The sequence below is a fragment of the Balearica regulorum genome, chromosome Z (genome assembly GCF_011004875.1).
Source record: "Balearica regulorum gibbericeps isolate bBalReg1 chromosome Z, bBalReg1.pri, whole genome shotgun sequence".
Lineage (NCBI taxonomy): Eukaryota > Metazoa > Chordata > Aves > Gruiformes > Gruidae > Balearica > Balearica regulorum.
The window spans coordinates 48,444,993-48,469,217 of record NC_046220.1 but is presented as its reverse complement, the minus strand read 5'-3'; the positions used below and the strand labels follow the sequence as shown (position 1 = coordinate 48,469,217).

The following is a 24,225-nucleotide window of genomic DNA, read 5'->3' as shown; positions in this document are numbered from 1 at the left end:
ATGCATAAACAGTGGTATTTTTGCCTGTGTATACTGTATCTATTTCAAAATGTCGTTTAAGGTTCAAATTTTCAGTAAGTCCAAAGGCAAGTATATACCCATCTCTCATAACCAGCAAATAGAAGTAAGCATGTACTCCCATGAGTCTCTTTGAAACCCCTTCTCTCAAAGTGCTCATACTGAAATATGTGAATGAAACTGAATTGTGCAGTGGCAATTAAAAGCAGAATAATGTCTGTAGCCTCAAAAATTCTTACTAGGAGCACAGTTCATGAGTGAATGAATGCCGGGTCTGAGTACTCTGCCCATACACACAGGAGCACGATGCAACCTACCCATGGTAGCAAGCCATGAATTTCTTTCTCTTGTATGGTGGGATTTTCTTGTTGTATAAACACTGATAAATACCACCTTTTCTTATGAGTAGGATAAAAAATACAAAGCAAGGAAAAACAACATGTAAATAAACTCATGGGCCCTATATAGCTGATACAGGCCAAGTAAATACGGGCCTTGTATCAGCCTTGAAAGTCAAGTCTGCAATATGAATACAGCAGAGTAACTCTGGGCTGCTCTAACTTATGTTGAAGACCTGTCTGATAAATCCATATGTAGCATCCAAGAAAAGAGATGCCTGTGTATGGAGATACTATAACTTCTTTCATATGTGGCATATGCAGTTTTGTACAGTTCTGTATCTTTTTCCTTGAAAATTGCACCTAGTAAAGATTTGGCTTTGTTTAAAGCGCTGACTCTTGGTAAGCTGTCAGATCCAGGGGTCCATCTCTGCTTGAAGAATTAATGTCTGGTATGATGTAGTTTTAAATGGCCTTTGAGGCAACACATGTGACTGCAAGAAAGAGGGCAGTTTACCCCTGAAAAGATGAAATTCTCCATGGAAACCTGAAGTAAGTTCAGAATAAAAGAGAACCATGTATGGCAAATAATGGCAAATAACAGCAACACAAAAATGAAGACTGCATTGATAACTGAAATTAAGATTAATGCTCGTCACAGCTCTGCCTTCACACTGAAGCTGGTGAGATGTTCCAGTTGTAAATAAAAGGTGGAAAACAGTCAAGGCAGTATTAGTAACTGTAAGCATTCTTCTGAATTCACTAAGCCCCAGTAAAGGTTAGAGTCATACCTGGAGTCTTGAAATTTCTCAGCTGAGATGGAGTGTCACAGATTTCCAAGATCCAGTCACCTGCTGCTTTTTCACTCCAGCAGTGAGTAGTCATAAACTCCCAGTTTTTGAATCCTTCCATGGAATGATCAAATAACCTAAAATTAAATTGTGACATTATTTAAAGTGAACCGTTTTATTTGGGGAGCTAAGCCTTCAAGTCTGCAAGCTCTTGAACGATATACTAATTAGTCAGTTCATTAATCTGTGCTTTTACATAACGGTATTCACAATGGTTTTCCTATACATATTTCAAGTACATTCAACAGTTTCTTGTTGTTTTGATGTAAGAGATTCTTTACATGCCATCATTTGTTATAACACGAAAGAGAATGCATTGCAAAAGAACCCAAATTGCTAATACTGTTTCACAGGATTCATGTGTCTTGGGAAAAGTGCATACAATACAGCATATCTATTGCTTTAACAGCATGATGTAAATACAAACAGCTTCTAAGTTGGAAATTTTCTGTAACATGTATTTCTGCCTTTCAACTGGAATAATTAAAAGGGCTTTAAAAACAATAAAAAGTGTTAAGTGACTGAGATAATATTAGCAATTCAATATATGAGACTTCTTGTGAGGAAATAAAATGTAACAGACAGTGGTCTCAATCCTCAAATGACCAAGGTACCACTCTCTTCAAACACTTGACAAAATTGAGTTTGGATAAAAATGAGAGACTAATGGCATCTGGTGGTTTCATTCAACCAACACAATTACCATAAGTTAATTACCAGGGTTGTAAGTGAAGAGGTTGTGAGTGAAGAGGTTGGAGCTTACACCAGGATTACAATAGTTTCTAGTATGGGACCCCAGTTCAGAGGCTGCAATGTGATGCTGATCCCATGGGGGAAGAGGAAGAAGGACTGACCAGGGATTTTATTATCTAAAATTGGAATTAATTAATGAGATTTTGGAAAAACAGAAGAAAATTTGCACTTTTATTCAGTGCTAACAGCGTGTTGCCTGGTACCCCAAAGCTATTGATGGGAGGTGCACTCTAATCAAGACTGTTGCCTCCAATAAAATGGCACAGCTTTAAAAACTACATATATATACACACCCATATATATATATGTATCTATATTTCTATATAGATACATGCATATATATACACATATATGTATTTGTATCTATTTATATGTATGTATCTATTTATCATTATTTTAATTTGGTCTTTATATGTGAAAATTCCACTGATAATAGCTATGCTTAAACATTTTTCATAAAACAAGATCTCTACAGTAGATTCAATAGAGATTCAATAGATTTAAAACACTTTTCCATAAAATAGAGAAAAAACTAGTATTAGAGTACAAAAATACTATATTTTCCACTCGATTCTTTACTGGTACTTTCTAAGCTAATTTCAAGCTTTATTCTTAAAAGGTCATGAAGTTCAGCAACATTGGGAAAGCAGCATACTTTTGTAGCAATGTGAGCATGTGTCAATTTCTGGTAAAAATCGCTACACAGGATGCAAATAAAATTCCATACTTTTTGCTGAAAACTCTGGTCAGTCAGAGGCATGTTGTCAGGTACTGCGTATCCACGCTTACTGCAACAGGATCGGTATGGACCTGTATGCCTGGTGCACTTTATAGGGCTTAGCCCAAAGCTGATTTTCATGCTCTCATTTGTGCAACCCTGTTCCATTTTAAATGAATGCCTATAATAGTACTCTTTTTTACTAGTGTTGATAACATTAAATTAAAATATAAATATATATTTAGAATTAGGCTTCATTTTCACTGATATTTGGGTGATATTTTCTTCTGATGCAGTTCTGTGCCTCTGTGTGTGTGTGTGTGCGTGCGTGTGTGTGCATGTATCTACGTTCTGCCAGCAGAATTGGCCTGTTTCATGTCACTGTTAAATCAGTTGTTTGAATACGGCAAATCTCACAAACACATGGCACACATCATTTACTGGAAGGGTAGAAATTATTACACAGTTATTACCCAGTGTTTGCATGTGGGTATGTTCAATTTAAGTCATTATGTAGGTTATTTCCAACAGTTAGTCACATTGTTATGCCGTCTTCTGCTGATAACTTATGTATTAATTTCTAAACACTCTGTCAATCCATCAAGGCACCAATATTCCTCTTTGCCATTGTGATAACTAAATTATATAGCATTATGTAAGTACTGAGTAATTATACTGTAAATTCTGTATTCACTGGGCTTCCATTCACATACATAGAAACACAAGTTGTTGTTTATTTCATAAGTCTATCCATGGAAATGACGAAAATATGGTAATATTCTTTCAGAGAATATTGACTAGTTTTTGGAAATAACTCTTCTTTGGGAAAGATTTGAATTTTATAAAGTAAGGTTTAAACTGGTATCTTTTTATGTATGAACAGTGTTTCTACAAAAGATTCTACAAAGAGTCAAAAAATTACAGACAGATCAAAAGAACAGTGAAAAAAAGTAGAAAGATACCGACTCCAAGCCTGTCTCTAAGTGTATGTTGTACACACCCAATGGTCCAAGTATTTTTGTGCTGCACTGGTTATGCACTAAACTCTCAAATCCAAGAACCTGTGAGGTAGTACATAGATTTTGCTTTCAGTGGTGTTGAATGAATGAATGAATGAATGAATGATCAAATGTTCAGGTGTACTTTTCCTAATTTGGAAAGAAATACATATGGAACAGGATCTTTTAAAGAGCATGGAACCAGTCCAGACAGTTAATTGATTCTGTTACGTGTCAGATTGATACAAAGTCAAAATTCATATCAAGGACACACTTACACACAGCTTATCATGGTCTAGTAAATTATTAGTACGTGGTCTGATGAATTGTTAGTTGACTATTACAGGTTATTATAGCTTAAAATAGTAGAACAAGATTATTAGAATAACCTGCTAATTTTTTTTGACCATGACCATATAAATCTGCAATACCTGTACTCATGCATGCAACAGGCTTTTAAGTAGCAAAGTAAGTAACAACATTTGAATCTTTATAACTTACTTGCTAACATAACCACAACAGAATGGCAGGACAGGCAGGTTAGGATGGATGTGACTACATGACTGACTTTATCCAGAGAAACTAATTATGGGCTGCTGCTCACAATGAATAGCATTACATTTAAAAATAATTACTCTTCTCTCTCTGATAAATTTTATGACATACTCATCACATGCCATGTGTAGGTCTAAATAAGAATACATATGTTACAGAGAGTAGAGTAAAATAATTATTTCTTTAATATTCAAGTGTCTCGGCCTCTTCCACTGTCACCACTTCAGCCTAGAAATTGTATCACCTTTCTATTTCAGAACATAACGTCAAGCAGAAATATTCACCTGTAATCAAATTTAGATCCAGAGGAAGGCAATTAGCCACTTTCTTGGAATTCCACAAATGGGAACATACGGCTAGTCTCTCACAGTTAAATCTGCTAGTCTTAAAAACCCACCCACACACCTGTGTTGGCATTTTAGCAAAGAATCTCTAAGTTCCTAAAGGCTTGGAAGAATTTGTTTTAATTCGTTTTACTTTTTAATTTCATGTGAGAAAAGGCAGTGGGGGTAGGGCATCCATTTGGTAACACCACCATCACCTATCACAAACAATAAAAGGTAAATGCATAAAAGGAGCATTTTTATTATCATGATCGCTTTTTCATCTCAGAAGGTGCAGCTGCACCTCACTGACAGCCATGGTTGTATATTGCACTGACCACGTCAAGAGCCAGGAACCCTGCACATGCTGATGGCTGGGGCTGCAGTGGACTAGCTGGCAAGAGAAGACTACTTTCTCCTCTGTAGCAGCAGTTTTTGTTTATGATGTCCTCCAGCCTACTAAATTGGCAGCTTGACAGGCAAGTGGTCCTTGCCCACTACTCTAATTGGCCACAAGATTTCAAGTGATTTTACAGTTTGAAGAGTACAGAGTGCCTTCCCGAGCTGCGCACCTGCAAATGCTCTGGTCAACTATTCTCCTTGGAGCAGCTCTTCTCCACGGGGTTCAACCATCAGCTCCCTGTGAGATGCAGCCCCTGAGGAATTGCAGACAGCTCAAACTGACCTAACCAAAGCTTCAGTCAGACCCTACTGCTTACTTGCACTGAAGTATTCAGGAAAAAAAAGAAATGGTCAGAGAGCACAGAGGCGCATCAGAAGCCTTCTCACCTATGTGTGTGTGGGAAGATCACTTAAAACTTCTGGCCGTGGATCTACAGAAGATGTATTTAAAATGTATGCATACACTTTTTAAATTTCCATTTCATGTCTGGTTATCACAGTTAATTTTATGAAGCAATGGAGATCTCCGAACTGTCATGATGAAGCTGTTTGGAGAAGAGTAGCATGAACAATAGGCCTCTCAGCCTGAAGTAGTGGATAGTACAGCAACCACCATCTTTAAATATAGAGAGCTTGTCCGCAGGGACTACACATATCTGCATGAAATGCTCCATCATGACCTATAGACATGTCAGGCTCCTGAGCTCCACACACCATACTGGTCAGCCAGCTGCGTGGCTGATACCTATAGCTGAATTCTTCAAAGCTGCATGTGCTTTCCTATTGAATTTGCAGTAAATTTTCATAAACCTCACTCTAAACAGGCAGAAATCCCAATGCAAGAGCATGAATGAACCTTGCGCCACATTACAGACCTTTCCTACCCTATCCTAGGTTTGAAAGGGGACATCTGATTAGGGTAAGGGCAGCAGGGGACACTGACTGTCCATCACACAATCCAGTTTATCCCAAGTGAAACTCCATGTAGTAATAATAATGTTATAATAAGATTGAAGTGGGGCTAGTTTTCATAAGACTGGGAAAAGATTAATTCATTCTCACTATAGTAGCTAGGGCAAACACATCTGCAGGAAGTAGAAATCCTGGGCATTTTTCCTCGGCCTGTCTTAAACACCTTCTCTCTTTTCTATTTGGTTCAATAAAAACCTTATAAGCTGAGACATTTAGCTGGATCCTAAATACGTCCTTAGCCACTTGTGTTCACTCCTGCTTCAACTATGGGAAATTAATTCAAACTTTTAAAGATGGGTTCTAATTTTCCACTAAAACTGCAATTGAGGTATTGAAATCTAAAAGCCAATACATGCCTACTCTGCAGATCCTTGATTAATTCTTCAATAGTCTTACTCATCAAAGAAAGGCATGTGTCACTCTAAATCTCAGATATATTGTATTTCATTCTTTCACATTTTTCTTTGAGCAAGTTCCAGGATCAATTTAGGAGTTACAGGGAGGATAGTGTCACTTGCATTCATTCATTTACTGTTTTGCACATAAACTCCATCTTTTCTGCAGAGCTGAGCAAATCAACAGTATTTTTTCCCTTCTTTGAAAAAAAAAAGTTTACTGTTTTTTTAAATTGATGTTCTGTCTGTAGTATCCCCAGAGTGCCCCACCCTATCTTCTACTAATACTGCCAGGTTATAACAAAAAAAAAAAAAAAAAAAAAAAAAAAGATTTTTAGAGGTATTGACATTGCAATTGCAATTGCAGTTCAAAGAGTGGTTGGTAGAAGGGTAGTGGGATGTCTATTTACATCCTGCCCCACTCCCCGCCCCAAGGGAAAAAAAAAAAAGAGAAAAAAAGATGCAGACAACCTGAATTAAATAAAATATAGGAAGTACGAGTTGGGAGAAATAGTCTTCTGAGAACTGCTTCATCCTGTAGACATAGTAGAAGCAGAAGATTATTGTTTGCTCATCCTGGACTTAATAATACTACCACAGAGTCCCTTCCAGTTACTGTAACAGTAAGACTTAGCATGAAGGTTAGCCCTATCCTTTTCATCATATTTGGACACAAGAAATGTTGTTTTTGTTTTTAGGGTATAACGTGTAAACTGCAATAATGATGCGAGACAAACTTGTCCAGAAATCAAAATGTACTCCTATAAAGAAAAGGTTTCTCTACTTATGATCACCAAGACTTTTTATGAAGCAAACCAGCAACTTAGATGAGAATACTTTGGTTTTGATCTAAGAGTTTCCCACAGAGGAGGGTATTATTAAAATTTACTGATTATCTAAAGGTTCCATGATAGGAAAAAGATGGTAATGAAAATACTTCCCTTTGTTACTGAACAGAGGTATTATTAATGTCAGTGCCAAATAAGCATAGGAAGCTAGTGGCCTGGAAACTTGCCACCACGTGGCTAAAAAATTTCAGTTACGCAGTTCGAACGGCAGCAGCTGCTTTAAATTTAAAAGGCAAGAATTAAACAAGCCATGACTTCAGTGGGAGACAAACGAGCCCTAAGTTTGCTTCTTCCATCCTCTTTGTATTTAGCTTCTCCTCCTAAGCCCCCCTGTACAGAACTGACTGTTTGTTAGAACTGACCTTGGTACATTTCAAAAATGCTCCGAAACCCATGCTGCCAAATCCAATGGCCAATTGTTTTTAGAAGGGGGATACTGTTCCCCTTTGGACTTAACTGTAGCCTCATCCTCACACCAGCCAGCATTTTCCAAGCCTGTATTTTCCTCTGTTGCAGTACATCCAATGTAATCATGTTTAGTACTTTCCAAACAACAAAGCAGATGTTCCCTGTAATGCAGTTTTTGAAGAATGCACATGAGGCTCAAGCCAGTGACAGTGTAATCCACCAAATGCCTGCAAAGGAATCCACATCGCCTCTGACTAACAAGTTTTCTTACTGAAGTCATTTTAGGGGATGCCAACATTAAGGATAAAATATGCAGAAAAAAGGCCAGATACTGCCTTGAGGGACCTACGCATCAATGCACCAGAAACTACACAATGACTCTTCTTCCAGAATTGGTGGAGAAGAAGTGCACATGTGTAAAATATACCTTTTGCACTTTAAGACATTTTACCAGCAAATTGTTTCAAATTAAACCCAGATGAGTAATGGTATAGCAATGAGGTTTTCCCTGGGTTCAGTAAAAACAGCTGGTATTGCTGCTATTAATCATGTACGTGTGCATTAAAAGGTCTTATATGTCTGAGAAAAGCATCTCAGTCAGGTAGTAGCAATGTACAACAGCCTCTGGGACCTTTGCCTACAGAAAAAAAACCATCCAGACTGCTTGCTGCCAATGCGTCCCTGCATGCTACTTGTACCTGAATGCATTTATTCTGATGGTCTCATCAATAATACTTCAAAAATCAAATGCCTCATAACTAAATTCTCGTATTAGTGAGTAACAACACTCCTACTCTGAGTTTTAGTTTATAACATGATACTAAAACATATACACTCAACAATACTCAGTATACTACTAATTGCAAGACCACTGAGCTGTAAGACTTCTTCCAGCAAGACCAAATAAAACAAGCCTTGAAATATAATTTTGAAAAGTACTGTGCCCATATCCATCACTTTACCCTCAGAAAAGGCTTGTGAAGACTCTAAGTATTTCAGACCTAGAGTTTGCAAAATACAGTTATTCCTTAATATTAGTAGCCCAGAGTTGTTTGTTTCAGTCAAATATACAAGTCAGTATATCTCTGAGACTTGCATGGGAAGAAAATTTCTGGTGTGATTGTATGGGTATTTGATCTATCATGAATAATTTGTTTTTTGGAAAGTGGCAAAACATTCAAAGGCCTTTCAGGTTTCTTTGTTTTCAGGTTAGCCTCCTGATAGTATAGTATAAGAAACAGCTGAACATCACTTTATTTTAATACATACATTTGCGTTCTCTCTCTACCACAGGTACAGAAAATAATCACTTTCTAAGGTGCAGGGGTTACAAAGAGACTGATTGAATTAAACTTTGTTCCTATTCCACATACCAGTCATCACCAGAGGTGAACTGTGAATACTGGAATGTCTTTATCTCCCACTTGCTGTGAGTCAGCTGCAAGACATGAAAGCCTAGAGCCAAAAGTTAGCTGTGTTAAGACCACTGGGTTTACACGAGATTGTTTTGCTTGGATGCCTAGTTGGAGGACTTTTATTTTTTTTCATTTTGAAGCATGGAAGAACTGCTGCATGGAAATGGAATAGAAAACTAAAGAAGGATTGCTTCAAACAGAAAAACAAAAGCCTGTTTCATAACTGCTTAGAGGGCAGAAGTCTGCCTCTCCACTGGCTAGCAGAGGACAAATTCTTTGTTCAGTGAAGCAGAGAGATACACAGATGTGCGTGCCCATTTGCTTTATCAGCAAGGCATTGACAACACGGGGAATGGAAAACAGGAGATATTCTAGAGGGCCCCAAAATTTCAGGACAACTTTCTCTCCACTTGATTAATTAATGCCTACAGCTTGAAGAGTATTATCAGTACTTTTTTTAAATTAACCTAATCTCTAATGAAAATGTGGGTTCACACTTCAATCAGACTCAAGTCCATTTGAGCTCCACCTGTGTCCAAAACAGGTCCTTTCTTTCAACGGGAAAGATAAGTCTTTCTACCACTGAGGGACAGGAAGACTCACAAGTCTCCAGGACTAGACAGTTACTATATCAGCAAATGTGGCTGAGACAATGTGGATGACAAGGCAGTCTGGAAAGCAGGCGACTCCCAATTCATTAAAAGATCTGAAGAGTAGGACTGGGGATATAAAATTTGCAAAGACTTGAGTGCGATGGCAGAAGAGTTCTCACAACATAGGTTTGACACATGGCAGCTTTTGCTGTTTCTGAGATATATAGTATCAGCTAACATCAGCTTTTGTGTGGGATTCATGCTCTATGTCCAACATAAAGGTAGTCATCTAAATCTGCTAGTCACCACGAAAAAAATGTTCCCTATCATACAATGGTCCCATCATGAAGATTTTCTATCCAGTTAGAGAAGTATAGAAGCTTTTCTTATTGTAACAGTAACTTATTTGCACATTTGAATATGGGGTAGAGTTTGAGAAGGTTTCTGGGGTTTCTTAGTGCTTTAAGCATCTCTGGTAGGAGACAGTGCTCTTAAGCACTGATTTAGCAAGATTTATCTGGGAAGCACTGCCAATGTTTTCTTCAAGAAAATTTCTGCTAGTAGACTAGAGAAATAGAAATATCACTGAGAAGTCTTTCAATTTGCTGAACACAAATACTAAGGATGCACCTCATCTCCAGGGACTGAAATTGCGCTAATGTTGGAAATGCTGCATTGGATAAAGAAATACTTGTTTGAGTCCAGTCTGGCGAAAAAGAGACAATTTGATGCAGTGTCACAGCTTCTCCAAGAATGTAACACAGATGTGACTGGATGAGAAAAAGGACCGATCTTTCTTAGTGGTTGTTGTTAGAGTGGCCAGACATTCAAAAGTAAGTATCCATCACAGATCTGTGGGATGAAGGAAATGGCTGACTTTTAAAAATTTTCATATGCTGTTTACAAATGGACTCCATTAATTTCAAAGAACTAGTGCAACTTCTCAGTGTTGTCCTACTAGGAGCCTTTCATGGGTTGAGCATACTACTTCAATATGCAAGGGGAAAAAAGGGATGTGGAAGTTGGTAACAACAAGAGTCATAACCATATTCACAAAGCTTAAAGAAAACAGTAGTAAAGAATTACTATTCTGATTTTTATTAATAGCGAACAAAAGATAAGAAAGGAGAAAAATGAAAAATAAGTGCTAATAGTATGTAGGAACACACTTCCATTCAGCTTCCTTCTGTAACACTGAGCCTGTTACTATTTTCTTCACATTATCCAGCCATCTAATAATTGGTGAGCAACACCAGACTATTGAAATTGATTAATCTTTGTTTTGGAGATGATGTCCTTCAACAGCTTCACAGCCTATTCTCATACTGATAGAGATTGCCATCCTTGAGTTCGTTTGCACTTCACGCTCCCCATCTCAGAAAAAATAATTAGCCTGTGTCTGCCAGTGAACCTGCTGTAATGACTTGACTGTTGTTTGCTGATGCTGCAATCTCAGTGCAGGCTCTGCATGTTGACTGTGAAATTGCATTGTCATACAATACCTGTTGGCCAAAAGCTGTGACCTAGTTCCAGAAGGAGAGGTTAGGTAAATTGCCAAGTCTCCACGTCGAGGGTGAGTAATAGTGATGCGCACAACGACATGCTCCAAGTAGATCACATGGTGGTTAGGATTATCTGAACAGCCAGTGGCTTTATAAATTGAACGGACAATGCTGTCAGGTCGTATTGTTCTATAATACAAGCATATAAAACAACATTAGCATTTCTTGCTTATTCTGCAAAATAAGACAACCACATCTTTTTTGCGTAGTAGTGAATGACAATGTTGGACAATTGTTTATAAGAAGTCAGTAGACTACAACTGTTCGTTTTAACACTTCCTAGCTGAAACTATCACCACAGGGTAATTCACTGCAGCTAACGGCAACTACCTGGCTTTCTGTTAAGCATGTACCCATGCTAGAAGTGGACAGCGAAAAACCTGTAATAGAAATAAGCCTTTGGGACAGAGCATTTTTGTGGATTAGTGGCCAGCTGAGAATTATTCAGGCTGTCATGGGATCACAGCTGGTTGCTAAGCCCCAGGAAATGCCTGGCATAGCCATAGTCCTTGCTTACGTAATAGCAAGTATTACATGTTAACTGCACCAAATGGCATCTGACTCAGCTGGTTTAAATTGGCACGACACCCTTGCAGACTATACCAGTTATGGATCAAGGTTGTCAAGCATATTTATCAAACAATATTCTTACTGCTTTGGAAATGTGCCTTATGACTGATGCTGTCTCTGTATCCACAGAGTGCATATACAGAATTTTGCTCTTAAGTTGGTTCTATAGACACCCTATCCTATGAAGCAGAAAGTAGTTTAGTCTTAGCCTCTGAGCTAGACACTCTCCTGGGACGGTTTGAGAGAGACAATATCATGCAGTATTTTAATGAAAAGAGTATTTGCTTGTTAAATCCTGGACTGTTAAGTCTGTACTCATCTTACAAAGGTGACTGCAGTGCACACAACCAAACATTCTTCTTCTTTGGTGCATCATCTATACCAGAATCAACCATTATCCAGCCTGGCTTGTTTTACGCCTTCAACTTCTGGGGTAGTTCTTTAAACTAGGGCCTTCTTCCAAGCACTACAGGGAACAATGTTTACAGGCAAATGACCTGACATTTGTGAAGGTGACAGAGATCCCCAGCAGAGTTTTCAAAATGACACACTATACTCAATGCAAGGGAGGGGTAAATTATACTCAATTTCTTTCCATAAGTTTCCAAGAGTTTTGGCAACGGGTATTACTTGATTTGCCGATCCGTGTTCTCCACACACACATGCTGTGGAGGGACCATTGTCCACTTTTCTGCTTCTATCACCATTGCTTCAGCATCCATCAGTCCAAATCCATAGAGGTGGCTCACTGCAAGGTACAAACAGAATGGTTGCAATTATACCATAAAACCTTGTTTTTCATCATAGACTAATTCCAGACAGTCACATCCTAACAGAAGCTGCTTCTTTTCTACTTCTTCCTTGCTTTCGCACAAAGCTCAAAAATCTTGACAGAAATAATAACTGTATCTAATCTGTTCACTGAATCTGTTCACTGCTTTATTATGGAAGTGGCAAATGACCATCATGAATAACACTGCCTTACTGTGAGGACCATGGACCAGAATTGCAGAACACCAGGGAGTGCAACTGCCTCTGATCGCTGTTTGTCCATGTACTTTAATTCAGCCCAGTCCTCTCATATGAGATAATGTTAAAAGGTGTAAAGAACCAGAGGAGGGTTATTTTTGTTACTCAAATACCAAAAACATGCATGTACATAAATATTGAAGGTAACTGAGACAATAAATTTAAAAAGGAAGTCTGTCTTCTCTAACTGCTGTACGCTCTTAACTTCCCTAAGTGTCAGCGGCACATGGACGCTCTCCTATTCTTGTATGCAGTATGGTTGCGACTGGCCAGCTAACCAGCAATGGATTTTGATCTCCCTAAAGATGGTCTGCATGATGAGGGTGAAAAGCAATAGTATTTGAAGTCCAGGGCCCTAAAGATAATCCAGTTCTCATGCAGAGTCTATGTCAGAAAGGCTCCTTCCTCTACCTCCTTTGCAGATCTGCAGATGAAGTTAGTGCTGGAGCGAGCTGTTAACATTGCTATTGACCTCTGATATCACCTACTGCATGCATTGCACGCACAGTGGTATTAAGCATCCATGCCTGGAGGTTAGCACTCTTGTTAATGGTCATTCCTGGATGTTTGATCCTCACCTCTATCTCCATTTCATGCCATGGAGAGTCAACAATGGTCGCCTTGCAATAAACTCAAAGCCTAGTAATTTAACTTTAATGCCTGAACGCCTTCTTCTCAAAGAAGCAGAAGGCTTTAATGCACCATTTTTCTCAGGATACAAAAAAATTGAACTTTCAAATGCCCAACACCTAGACAAGGTAAACTATGCCCAACAGACATGTGACAATTCTGTTCACTTTTTTGTAATTTTAAGAGTACTTAACTTGATGTAATTATTTCAAGAGTTCCAGCAGTTCACAAAGGCTAGAAGTTTCACTTATTGAATCAGCTATGTTTTTGGTTGCTGTTCCAATCAAAACAGAAGCTTGCAAATGGGTTTTGATGAATTAGAAGAGCTGCTAGCCATGTTGTTTTATTGTGACAAATTGGTGCTCTCGGTAAAGTTCTGACAGGAGAAGGTGAAAGAAAAAAGCTTCCAGAGGAGGAGTTTAGATCAAAAGTATTAATAAATTGGTTTTGCTTTCTACCACAGACAGTGCTACCAGAAAACTTTCAGAAAAACATAAGCGCTATTTTAATCAGTAATGCGACAAGGCATGGTGTAAGTCTTTCCAACTGCACTTTGCACAGGGTTTGTGAAAGCAGCCTCTATTCATTGCCAAACCAGAATTCAAAGGACTCCATCCAAAAAAACCCCAACCTTGTCAAACAAATAACAGTTCAAAGCATAAAAACAATCAGTGCATCTTCCAATATCTAATACTGTCTGAAACTGCCAACTGAAGAGGGTTCCTCAATGGAAAATACTGCAAAGCATAACGACTGTGTAATGAACTGGTTTTCTTCCCATCGCCTTCCCCTTCAGCCCCAAACTGAAGTGCACAAGTCATGGAAATGTTCATTTGGAGAGAACTAAACACAGTTCTTCTGCCAAATGAGGCAGGTACTGTTTTCAGAAATGAAACATAATGACTAAAATATATGAAAATAATGAAATTCAGCCCTCTTTCAGCCTTCTGAATTCTCTTTAATGTATCCCACAAACAAATGGAGAGGGAAAGAGACGTCCTATTTTTACATGTGGGTGGAGGCAGCCAGAAAAAGGGTATGGAAAGCGCAGATGGAGACACTGCACACAGTTCCTGTGATGGAAATCTTGGTCATAGATATCATCTTGCAAAAACTGCATCTGCTGAGAGCATATTTATTTATGAAGTCATTTGTCTGTTCTTATACTGCATGCATTGCTCTGATAGTTAAAATTTTAATTAATAATCATTCTGTCTGCTCTGAAGAACAGTGGAAGGAACAAGAGTGTTAATTCACATGGTCTGTAACTGTACACAGTTACTCTGTATAGTACTACATTTAAACAGTGAAATTTTTCATGAATGAAAAAATCTTTTGAGTTAACCCATGGAAAATGCATTTTTAATTCCTGACAGGTAGCAACTTGCATTGGGTTAGCACTGAGGATGTCCAGTTGTAAGATGCTGTGTGTTCATCCCAACTACTGAGCTCAGAGAAGAGCCAAATTTCTTCTCAACTCACCTTTTCTCATCCAGAAACAAGTGTAGAAGAGCACCTAACATTGCCACCACAAGGCAGTGACTTTCTGATGGAAATTTAAGTGGCTTTTAAGCCACCTCACCCTAGATTTTTTTTGCCCTAATAAGCACATTAAAAATACAAATAAAATCTAGAGAGTGAACTTTCTATCTTTCCTACCTGAAAAATCACTTGGAAGATACAATTGTGCTCATTTTTCATCCAGGAGAAAACATTACCACCCAAGGTTATGCAGCTGCGTTAACTGTCTGTGATTCAATGCTTAAACTCTCTTGCATGAGAGCAGAGGCAAGAGTGAAAAGTTCTGCACCAGCTGTCTTTTTTTTCCACAGCTGAAACAGAAGTACATTTTCCCTTGAAAGGCCTTCCTGTAGAAATAAAAACTTCCTGACAGTCAGGGGTGATTCTAAATCCTTCCATGCGGGAGGCTTCCAGGCAGTTGATATTTGGCTGTCTGCAAGGTTTGCACTTCAAAGCCCTTGATCCAGTGGGTTGTTTAGCAACTGCAGGTATCGGCAGATGCCCGTAATTTTCAAAGACTAACTAACAGCAATTTAGGAAAAGAATCACAGAGTTAACAAAAGTAGTTGATCCCCCATGTCTTAGAGAAGAAAGCAGATTTTGTTTCCTGCTGCCTTTATATTGCGCCCCTTCATCTGGGTATGTGCTAGTACTGCTGTGAACTCTATGCCAGGGTTCCTCTCCCAGAGGTTAAAATGGCCCCACAAGGGGCCATAAATGTCTTCTGGGAAACATCTGGAACTGCCAGTGATTTGTATGTGAATGATACTGAGCTCACTTCTGCTCAGCCAGACAGAAAAGCAGTATTTGAAAGGTACTGATGATTGCAGAGTGAGATAAGCTGACTGCAAGTGCAAAATGCCCCAGGACCTTGCAGATAGCCACTTACGTGCTCTACATTAACACTGCTGTGAATTGCTATGGGGCTTGGTTGTTGCTAGAAGTCATGGAGTACATCTGTTTTGTAGGAAGATATTTGCCTTTCAGAGGCAGAATAGGAACGTGAGGTTGGTGCAATGTAAGTTGGTGACTAAGGAGCAGACTGGTGTTCTTGTTGAGATGTAGGTTGAAAACTGTGCTCTCCTGACCAAGGTGTCTGTGGGCAGAACTGTCCTTGAATCCTCTCTCTACTCAGGCAGCAATGCAAACTGATCCATTCCTATTTCTGCAAAATCACAGGCATGCACAGAGCTTTACAGATGGAGGACAAGTTTCAGAGAAAAATTTGTCTCCTGCAACGCAAAGTAAACATTGAGTTTTAGCTGATCTCTTTACTCTTCTTATCATTAAAATAACATTTCTTGGGGCTAAAGTCCATTTATTTATCCCTGGAGCAATTCCTCTATTAGTGCACCATGAAATCAAGGCCTACTCAGCTGCTGGATAGAGTTCCCCAGCTTTTTCATAATCCCTTTGTTTTTGTCTGAAACTGCTACTGAAAATTCAATAACTTTCTCATTTATATACAAAGAGTATGTAAAGCTACCCCCAAATCTAAAGGCAGCAGTATATCCCACCCGACTTGACTAAGAGAAATATGAATGGCTGGTGTTGATAAATCATAACACAGAATCAGGAAAACTGGGCCCAGGCACTGAAAACACAGCATTTTCAGTGCCTCTGTATAGCTAAACTTGATTTGTTAGGCTGCAGTTTCATTGCCTGTCATCAAGATGTCTCATCAGTAGCTTAGACGCTAAGCCTCCCTTGCTATTTTACTCATCTGAAAAAAACATTGCAGAATATTTTCTCCCTGCTATAATTTTGGCCTTTAATTTTCTACACTGTGGAAGCAGTTTAGGAAATATAAATATTTTGTATACACATATAAAATACTAAATCAGAAGGAGAGAAATGATAATAACTTCAGTTTGTCAAATGAGGAATATGCATCTTTCCTAAACTAGATTCAGCTGTTGGTTATGTAAATTACTGTGACTTGTTCATTTATGCTACTTTAGGATCTTGATCCAGTCTCACCCAAAATGAGACCAACAAAATAGGAGTCTAAAATGTCCCTTATACTGTGGTGTTCTTAAATGTTCCTTAAGAAGCTAGAAGATGTGAGACTCCTGAGTTACTCTCATCCTATAAATAAATACTTCAAACTGACCTACACCAATATTTCTTTTACATTTGACATTTTATTTGCACATATAAAGCTCTAATTCTATATTAAAGTTTCTGTCATGTGCTTAGTATATCAAAATGCTTCAACCAGGAAAGACAATTGTCTAATGAAAATTAATGGACAAAAAAGGAGAAATGTTATGATGACACATGGCTTACACTACTTTAATTTTGTTTTGTCATGTCCTAGCTAAAGAAACATTGATCTTGAATGAGAATTCATCTTGTTTCAGCCATATTCCCATATCATGTCAACATGTGACCAGTAATTTGTGATAACTGGATGTGATTTCTGAAACACGTAATTGTTTTACAAGCCAATAACACAACTGTGCAAGAACATTCATTTTTATTCTTGCTTGTGACACCAACTCCCTCATGCTTTTTAGATTAAGCACATTATTTGTATTTTTATATTTTATACAGAACCAACCCCTCAATTTTTCTCCTTAAAGCAAACAGCAAACTCAGTCCTCCCTACCCAGATAATTCCCTTAAATCCAGGTATTTTTGAAGACACAGCAGGCATGGTAGAAGATTGAGTTCTTACTCCTACCATCAAACTAGAGAAGGATTTGAAGGACAGAAAGTTGCCCAATGGATTTATCTTAAAAGTGGCAGCTACAAAGATGCATAATGAGAAACTGAAGCAACTGTATATCATAGAATCATAGAAGCGCAGAATGGTTTGGATTGGAGGTGATCTTTAAAGCTCATCTAATCTGACCTCCCTACCATGGGCAGGGACATCTTACTAGACCAGGTTACTCAATGTCCCATCCAACCTGACCTTGAACACCTCCAATGGTGGGGCATCCACAACTTCTCTGGGCAACATGTTGCAATGTCCCACCGCTCTCATCGTAAAAAATTTCTTCATAACGTCCAGTTTAAACCTACCCTCTTTCAATTTAAAACTATTGCCCCTTGTCTTGTCACTACACGTCTTCATAAAAAGTCTCTCTCCATCTTTCCCATAAGCCCCCTTTGTATATTGAAAGGTTGCAATAACATCTCCCTGGAGCCTTTTCGTCTCCAGGCTGAGTAACCCTAACTCTCACAGCCTTTCCTCATAGGAAAGGTGTTCCAGTCCTCTGACCATTTTTGTGGTCAGAAAGGTGCTAACAAAATACTTTAAAAATTGCTTTTATTGAGCTTCCAGTGGTGTTTATGTCAATTTCTGATTTTTGTATTAGTAAAAATAATTTCTTCAATAATATACTAACTGTGGACTTACCTGATAAAAGATTTGACAAAAAAGATCAGCCCTCTGGATTTTACATTTTTTCTGTCAGCCAAAAAGTTCCAATTCAGATAAAATAAAATATAGATTGCCCAGGAACACTAGCGGGACAGCTAGTAGAACTTAAACGTCCATTAGCCAGCGTACCTTTGTGAATAGTTTCTGCATGCAACTCTGACACTGTATCACCTTCTATGAGATTTTGCAGCCACTTAAAAAAGAGCCCTAAACCACACCATCTTAAAACGTTATGCAATTAAATCCAAGATCACATTTGCATTCACATCCTGTCAGTATTTATCTACTTCAGGAATTTAAAACACATACAGTTATTAAGCATAGACATTGGTTGACAAAAAGGACTGAACGAAATACACTTTCGGGGCATCAGAGTCAGACTCTACTAGCAGTGACAGCAAATACCCCCCAAATACTTGCCCCCCTCATGAATGTTAGCAGCCTTTGGGCAGAGGTCATTAGTCTTGGGATTCAGCCACCCCATGGTCCACAGTCAGCAGTGAGCGCCCATGTATACCCAGCATGGCCACGCCAAGTTGTCCCCTGCCCGCAGCAAGACCTGAATCAGTTCCCAATTTACTTTTCAGAGCGTGTTTAGGTATGAGTAAACCAGGTAAATGAAGTTCTCGGAGCACATGGTATCTACTGTGCCCTGCATATGGGGACATCTTCATCAGAGTCAGAGAAGTACCAGGGACCCTTGCTGAAGACCTCAGCAGCGTGACCAGGAAGACTGGTTTATTTCTCTGCCTCTCCAGGGGCAGAGTTGCGATAGAAACAAAAAACCTGACTACTGCTGGCTGGTGATTGCTAAGACAGACAAGCTGCTGCTTCTCTGCAGCAGCATTTGGCTGTAAATCATAAAGCCTCTACTGAAGACATTCATTTATATCACTTGAAATGAACCAGCATGTGTGAATGGAATAAATCTCAGGATTATGTGCATTTAGAAGGGAGAAAAAAGTTTGCTGAAATGAAGTTGGCTAAGGAGCATCTACAGTAACAGAAGCTATAATTTTTTAACTAGTGATAGTCTTTTTATATTGGATATTTTCCCCAAAAGCACAAAGATCCATTGAAAAACATGGCAGCATGCAAGTTTTCTTTAAACAAAAAAAGCCATTTTGTGACTGCATCATGGAACGAGTTTTAAGAAAAAGTACTCATTTCCTCTATTAGGAGCAAATTTACCCTTAGAGGTACATTTAGGATTCCCTGATAACTCAAAAGCAGCCAAATGTCATTTCACCCCATCAAACAACAAAAACATCTTTTGGTGAGAGCCTCTGTGCTAGGCTTCATCTCAGAACAGATGATGACAGATGAGTCAAAGGCACTGTGAGTGGAAATGCTGACAGATTGTTAGCAGGAGACACAAAGATGACATTTCTGGACTGTCAGGTGTATCAGACACATAGAATCATAGCACCACAGAATGGTTTGGGTTGGAAGGGACCTTAAAGATCATCTAGTTCCATCCCCCCTGCCATGGGCAGGGACACCCTCCACTAGACCACGTTGCCCAAAGCCCCGTCCAACCTGGCTTTGAACACTTCCAGGGAGGGGGTATCCACAGCTTCTCTGGGCAACCTGTTCCAATGCCTCACCACCCTCAAGTCCCTCCCCAGCTTTCCTGTAGGCCCCTTTCAGGTACTGGAAAGCTGCCATAAGGTGTCCCCAGAGCCTTCTCTTCTCCAGGCCGAACAACCCCAACTCTCTCAGCCTGTCTTCATAGGAGAGGTGCTCCAGCCCTCTGATCATCTTTATGGCCCTCCTCCACACTTGCTCCATGAGCTCCATGTCTTTCTTGTATTGAGGACCCCAGAGCTGGGCCCAGTACTCCAGGTGGGGTCTCATGAGAGCAGAATAGAGGAGCAGAATCACCTCCCTCAATCTGCTGGTCACGCAGAACATCCTTCTTCTTCTGTCTCGCACAGTGGCTGTGTCTATTCAGAAGTGTGGGTGCTCCAGAGTGATATTTACAGTCACACTAGTTCCTGAGTAAGCATAGGGCTTCAGCAAATTTGGGTAGAGGAAGGATATACACAAATATGAGAAAATCATAACAAAGTGTTTTGCAAATTACTTAATGATGGTGATTTTTAGAACTCAAACTATACCAACTTCACCCCAAAGCAGGGAAATTATTAATTAACTATGTGGACTTCACACTATCCCTGTTGAACTATAGTAGATTCTGATCAGTAACCTGAAGAAAAAGGAGGTTAAGCAGAAAGCTAAGTCTATGCAGATGGTTGGACCACTAAATCTGGCAATAGACCTTGTGGGTGAATTTCTGCATCCCCTGACTTAAAAGAAACCCCCCCAATAGCTGATTTTTCTGGAGGGAAAAAGTGATACAGTTATAAACAACTTCAGGCATCTAACTGATCTGAGTTGTCCTATGTATGCCCTTATCTTTTCCTGTTATTACTAGATGTTCTACATCCTGACAGGGTGCTCTAAGTGCTTAAAATACTGTATAGTAGATGGTGTGATCTGCTTCCTAACTTGCCTGAATCCTATTTCCACTAAAGTGGATGCACTCTGATAAAACAACTGCCAGTTTTGTAATTACTGAAATGCACTATAGCAACACAACAGCAATGAAAAGCTTCGTTGTTCTCAAAGGCAGATGCTTGTTGTTTTTTCAAAAAAGACATAACTACCCCGTGCACGAGATATTCACCATTGCTATGGATGTATAAAAGTATGGTTAAATATTTGCCTAGAACATTCTCACAAGTGTATTGCTTCAATAATTAGTATATAAAGAGGTCATACAAATGTGTATAACTTTTAAGGACTTTTAAAATGCAATCTTCAGTGTCTACAATTAAAGCATTCTGCTTTGGAGAATTTTATCACTTTATCATTCACTTTCTAAATTTGTTGATCCTGGTTCTTCTATCTTAATACTTTAAAATCAAAATCTGCATTTCACATTAAGTGGCAGACTCTTAGGTTATGAGTCCATAGGGGAAGACTTCTATGCCTCCCCTTCCTCCCTGCCCCCCAGTCCTTTGCGGAGTTTTGCTGAAGGTCTGAGTTGGGCTTGTTAAAAGAAAATAATGTCAAAGGTTATCATTCCCATGGTGTGCATACTGTTAGTCCTGTCAGTTCAGTTGGCAACGTTTGGAATACTAGGAGCTGCAGAGCATAGTAATTGTGCATAGCTTTATATATAGGACAGATGGACATCAAGTCTGTCAGCTGTTGAGCAGAGGCACTATCTTTTTAAATTCTTTGCTACGCTGATCATGGTTTGGTGACAATTCTGAGTGCTATTATAATAGAAATTTAAAGCCTAATTTTGCCTCTTGCCTGCTGTCACTCCTGCTATAGAGCCTTTTAATTTACGTTTTAAAATATGTGTAAGTTTGACTCACAATATATGACCCCAGGAAAGCAACCAACTGTAACACAAAATGTCAATCTACTTTTCTTTATGTATCCCAGCACAGGCCTGAAGTTTCTGCTTAGACTCCATTTTACATTCACAGCTCCATTCCTTGCTTTTCAGAGCCAGCAGAAAACAGAATGCTGCAGAGCCAACAAGTAATGAGAAGCTTTGATAATGAAGAGTTTGAAGCTGAGAGAAGTAATGACACCTCCCTGGCTTCTCTGAGAGATTCCCTCTCCTGCTTTGTACATCTCCATCTCTGGAACTATACAGATATATTCCTATTCTTACATGTCTTTCAACTGGAAGCAACATTGTGTGTATCTCAATTTGTGCTAGGGGGAAAAAAAAATACAATAACCATGATCTAGGCTGCAGAATTCAATATATTTTCCAGCTACCTTCCCCAAATCCCAAAGAGATTTTTTAGGTCCTGCTCAAGGCTAGCAGAGTTCAGATACCTGGCAATTTGTTTGGGTTTAACATATGAAACAGTGAAAAATTCTTAATGCAATTTTAATATTACATTTAAGAAAATGTTATTTATAGCTGTGAGTGGAATTGTTGCATGTGGGAAGGAAACAAGAGCCATCTAGAAAGCTTGCAATGACCACACAATAAAAAGAAAATAATTTTAGATTTGGTGCTAAAAAATGCATGTTTTTATTCCACTTTTCCCCAACTATCTTAATTTCCAAATCCCACTTCAAATATTTTCTCTAACAACTACAGCAATGCTTTCTGTATGAAGCAATGATAAAGGCTATTGTAATGACGCTGTGATTCCTATGATTTTTAAACACGGTTTGAGATTCCTGAGGACACAGACCTTTTCCTATCATACATGTTCTGTCAATGCTGAGGGACACACTTCCACTCACTGTTGGACTAGCTATTAATTGTAGCTGGTTTGCTTCTCTTCTTTCCTGGTGCTAAACTAAATGCTGCTACTGAGGGTGCACTTGATTCCCTCATCCAGATCATTGATAAAGATATTAAAGAGAACTGACCCCAGTACTGACTGAGCCCTGGGGAACACCACTTCTGACTGGCCACCAACTGGATGTAACTCCATTCACCACAATTCTTTGGGCCCAGCCATCCAGCCAGTTTTTTACCCACCAAAGAGTACGCCTGTCCAAGCCATAAGCAGCCAGTTTCTCTAGGAGAATGCTGTGGTAAACCATGTCAAAGGCTTTATTAAAGTCCAGATAGACAACATCTACAGCCTTTCCCTCATCCACTAAGCGGGTCACCTTGTCATACAAGGAGATCATTAGTCAAGCAGGACCCGCCTTTCATAAACCCATGCTGACTGGGCCTGATTACCCGGCTGTCCTGCATGTGCCGGCACTCAGAATGATCTGATCCATGACCTTCCCCAGCACCGAGGTCAGACTAACAGGTCTGTAGTTCCCCGGATCCTTCTTCCACCCCTTCTTGTAGATGGGTGTCACGTTCACTAACCTCCACTCAACTGAGACCTCCCTGCTTAGCCAGGACTGCTGGTAAATTACAGAAAGTGGCTTGGTGAGAACTTCTGCCAGCTCCCTCTGTACCCTTGGGAGGATCCCACCCCACACCCCACTTGTGTGTGTCTAAGTGGCTTCACTAGGGGCAAATCATGCCTGATAAACTTGGTGACCTTCTATGATGGGGTTACAGCGTCCATGGATAAGGGAAGGGCAACTGACGTCGTCTACCTGGACTTGTGCAAGCCATTTGACACTGTCCCGCACAACATCCTTGTCTCTAAATTGGAGACATGGATTCGATGGATGGACCATGTGGTGGATAAGGAATTGGCTGGATGCTTGCACTCAAAGAGTTGTGATCAATGGCTCAATGTCCAAGTGGAGAACGGTGACGAGTGGTGTTCCTCAGGGGTCGGTACTGGGACTGGCACTGTTTAACATCTTTGTCGGTGACATGGACAGTGGGATCGAGTGCACCCTCAGCACGTTTGCCGATGACACCGAGCTGTGTGGTGTGGTCAACACACTGGAGGGAAGGGATGCCATCCAGAGGGACCTTGACAGGCTGGAGAGGTGGGCGCGTGTGAACCGCATGACGTTCAACAAGGCCAAGTGCAAGGTCCTGCACGTGGGTCGGCGCAATCCCAAGCACGACTATAGGCTGGGCGAGGAATGGATTGAAAGCAGCCCCAAGGAGAAGGACTTGGGACTTGGGGGAATGATGAGAAGCTCCACATGAGCCGGCGGCATGCACTTGCAGCCCAGAAAGCCAACCATGTCCTGGGCTGCATCAAAAGCAGTGTGACCAGCAGGTTGAGGGAGGTGATCCTGTCCCTCTACTCCGCTCTCGTGAGACCCCACCTGGAGTACTGCATCCAGCTCTGGGGCCCCAGTACAGGAGAGACATGGAGCTGTTGGAGTGAGTCCAGAGGAGGGCCACGAAGCTGATCAGAGGGATGGAGCACCTCTGCTATGAGGACAGGCTGAGAGAGTTGGGGTTGTTCACCCTGGAGAAAAGGCAGCTCCAGGGAGATCTAATTGCGGCTTACCAGTTTCT

The 24,225-nt window shown here is 39.8% G+C and overlaps 1 protein-coding gene across 2 annotated transcripts in view; it reads right to left on the bottom strand.

Moving 5' to 3' along the window:
• PCSK5 (proprotein convertase subtilisin/kexin type 5) overlaps positions 1-24,225 on the bottom strand; it is a 261,481-nt gene that overhangs the window by 85,906 nt on the left and 151,350 nt on the right. For both annotated transcript variants that reach the window (XM_075739243.1, XM_075739241.1), the window contains exons 11-13: positions 12,350-12,467; positions 11,090-11,278; positions 1,148-1,284 (exon numbers count right to left, since the gene is read on the bottom strand). In XM_075739243.1, coding sequence (XP_075595358.1) covers positions 1,148-1,284; positions 11,090-11,278; positions 12,350-12,467 — 444 coding nt within the window. The remainder of the gene's footprint in view (positions 1-1,147; positions 1,285-11,089; positions 11,279-12,349; positions 12,468-24,225) is intronic.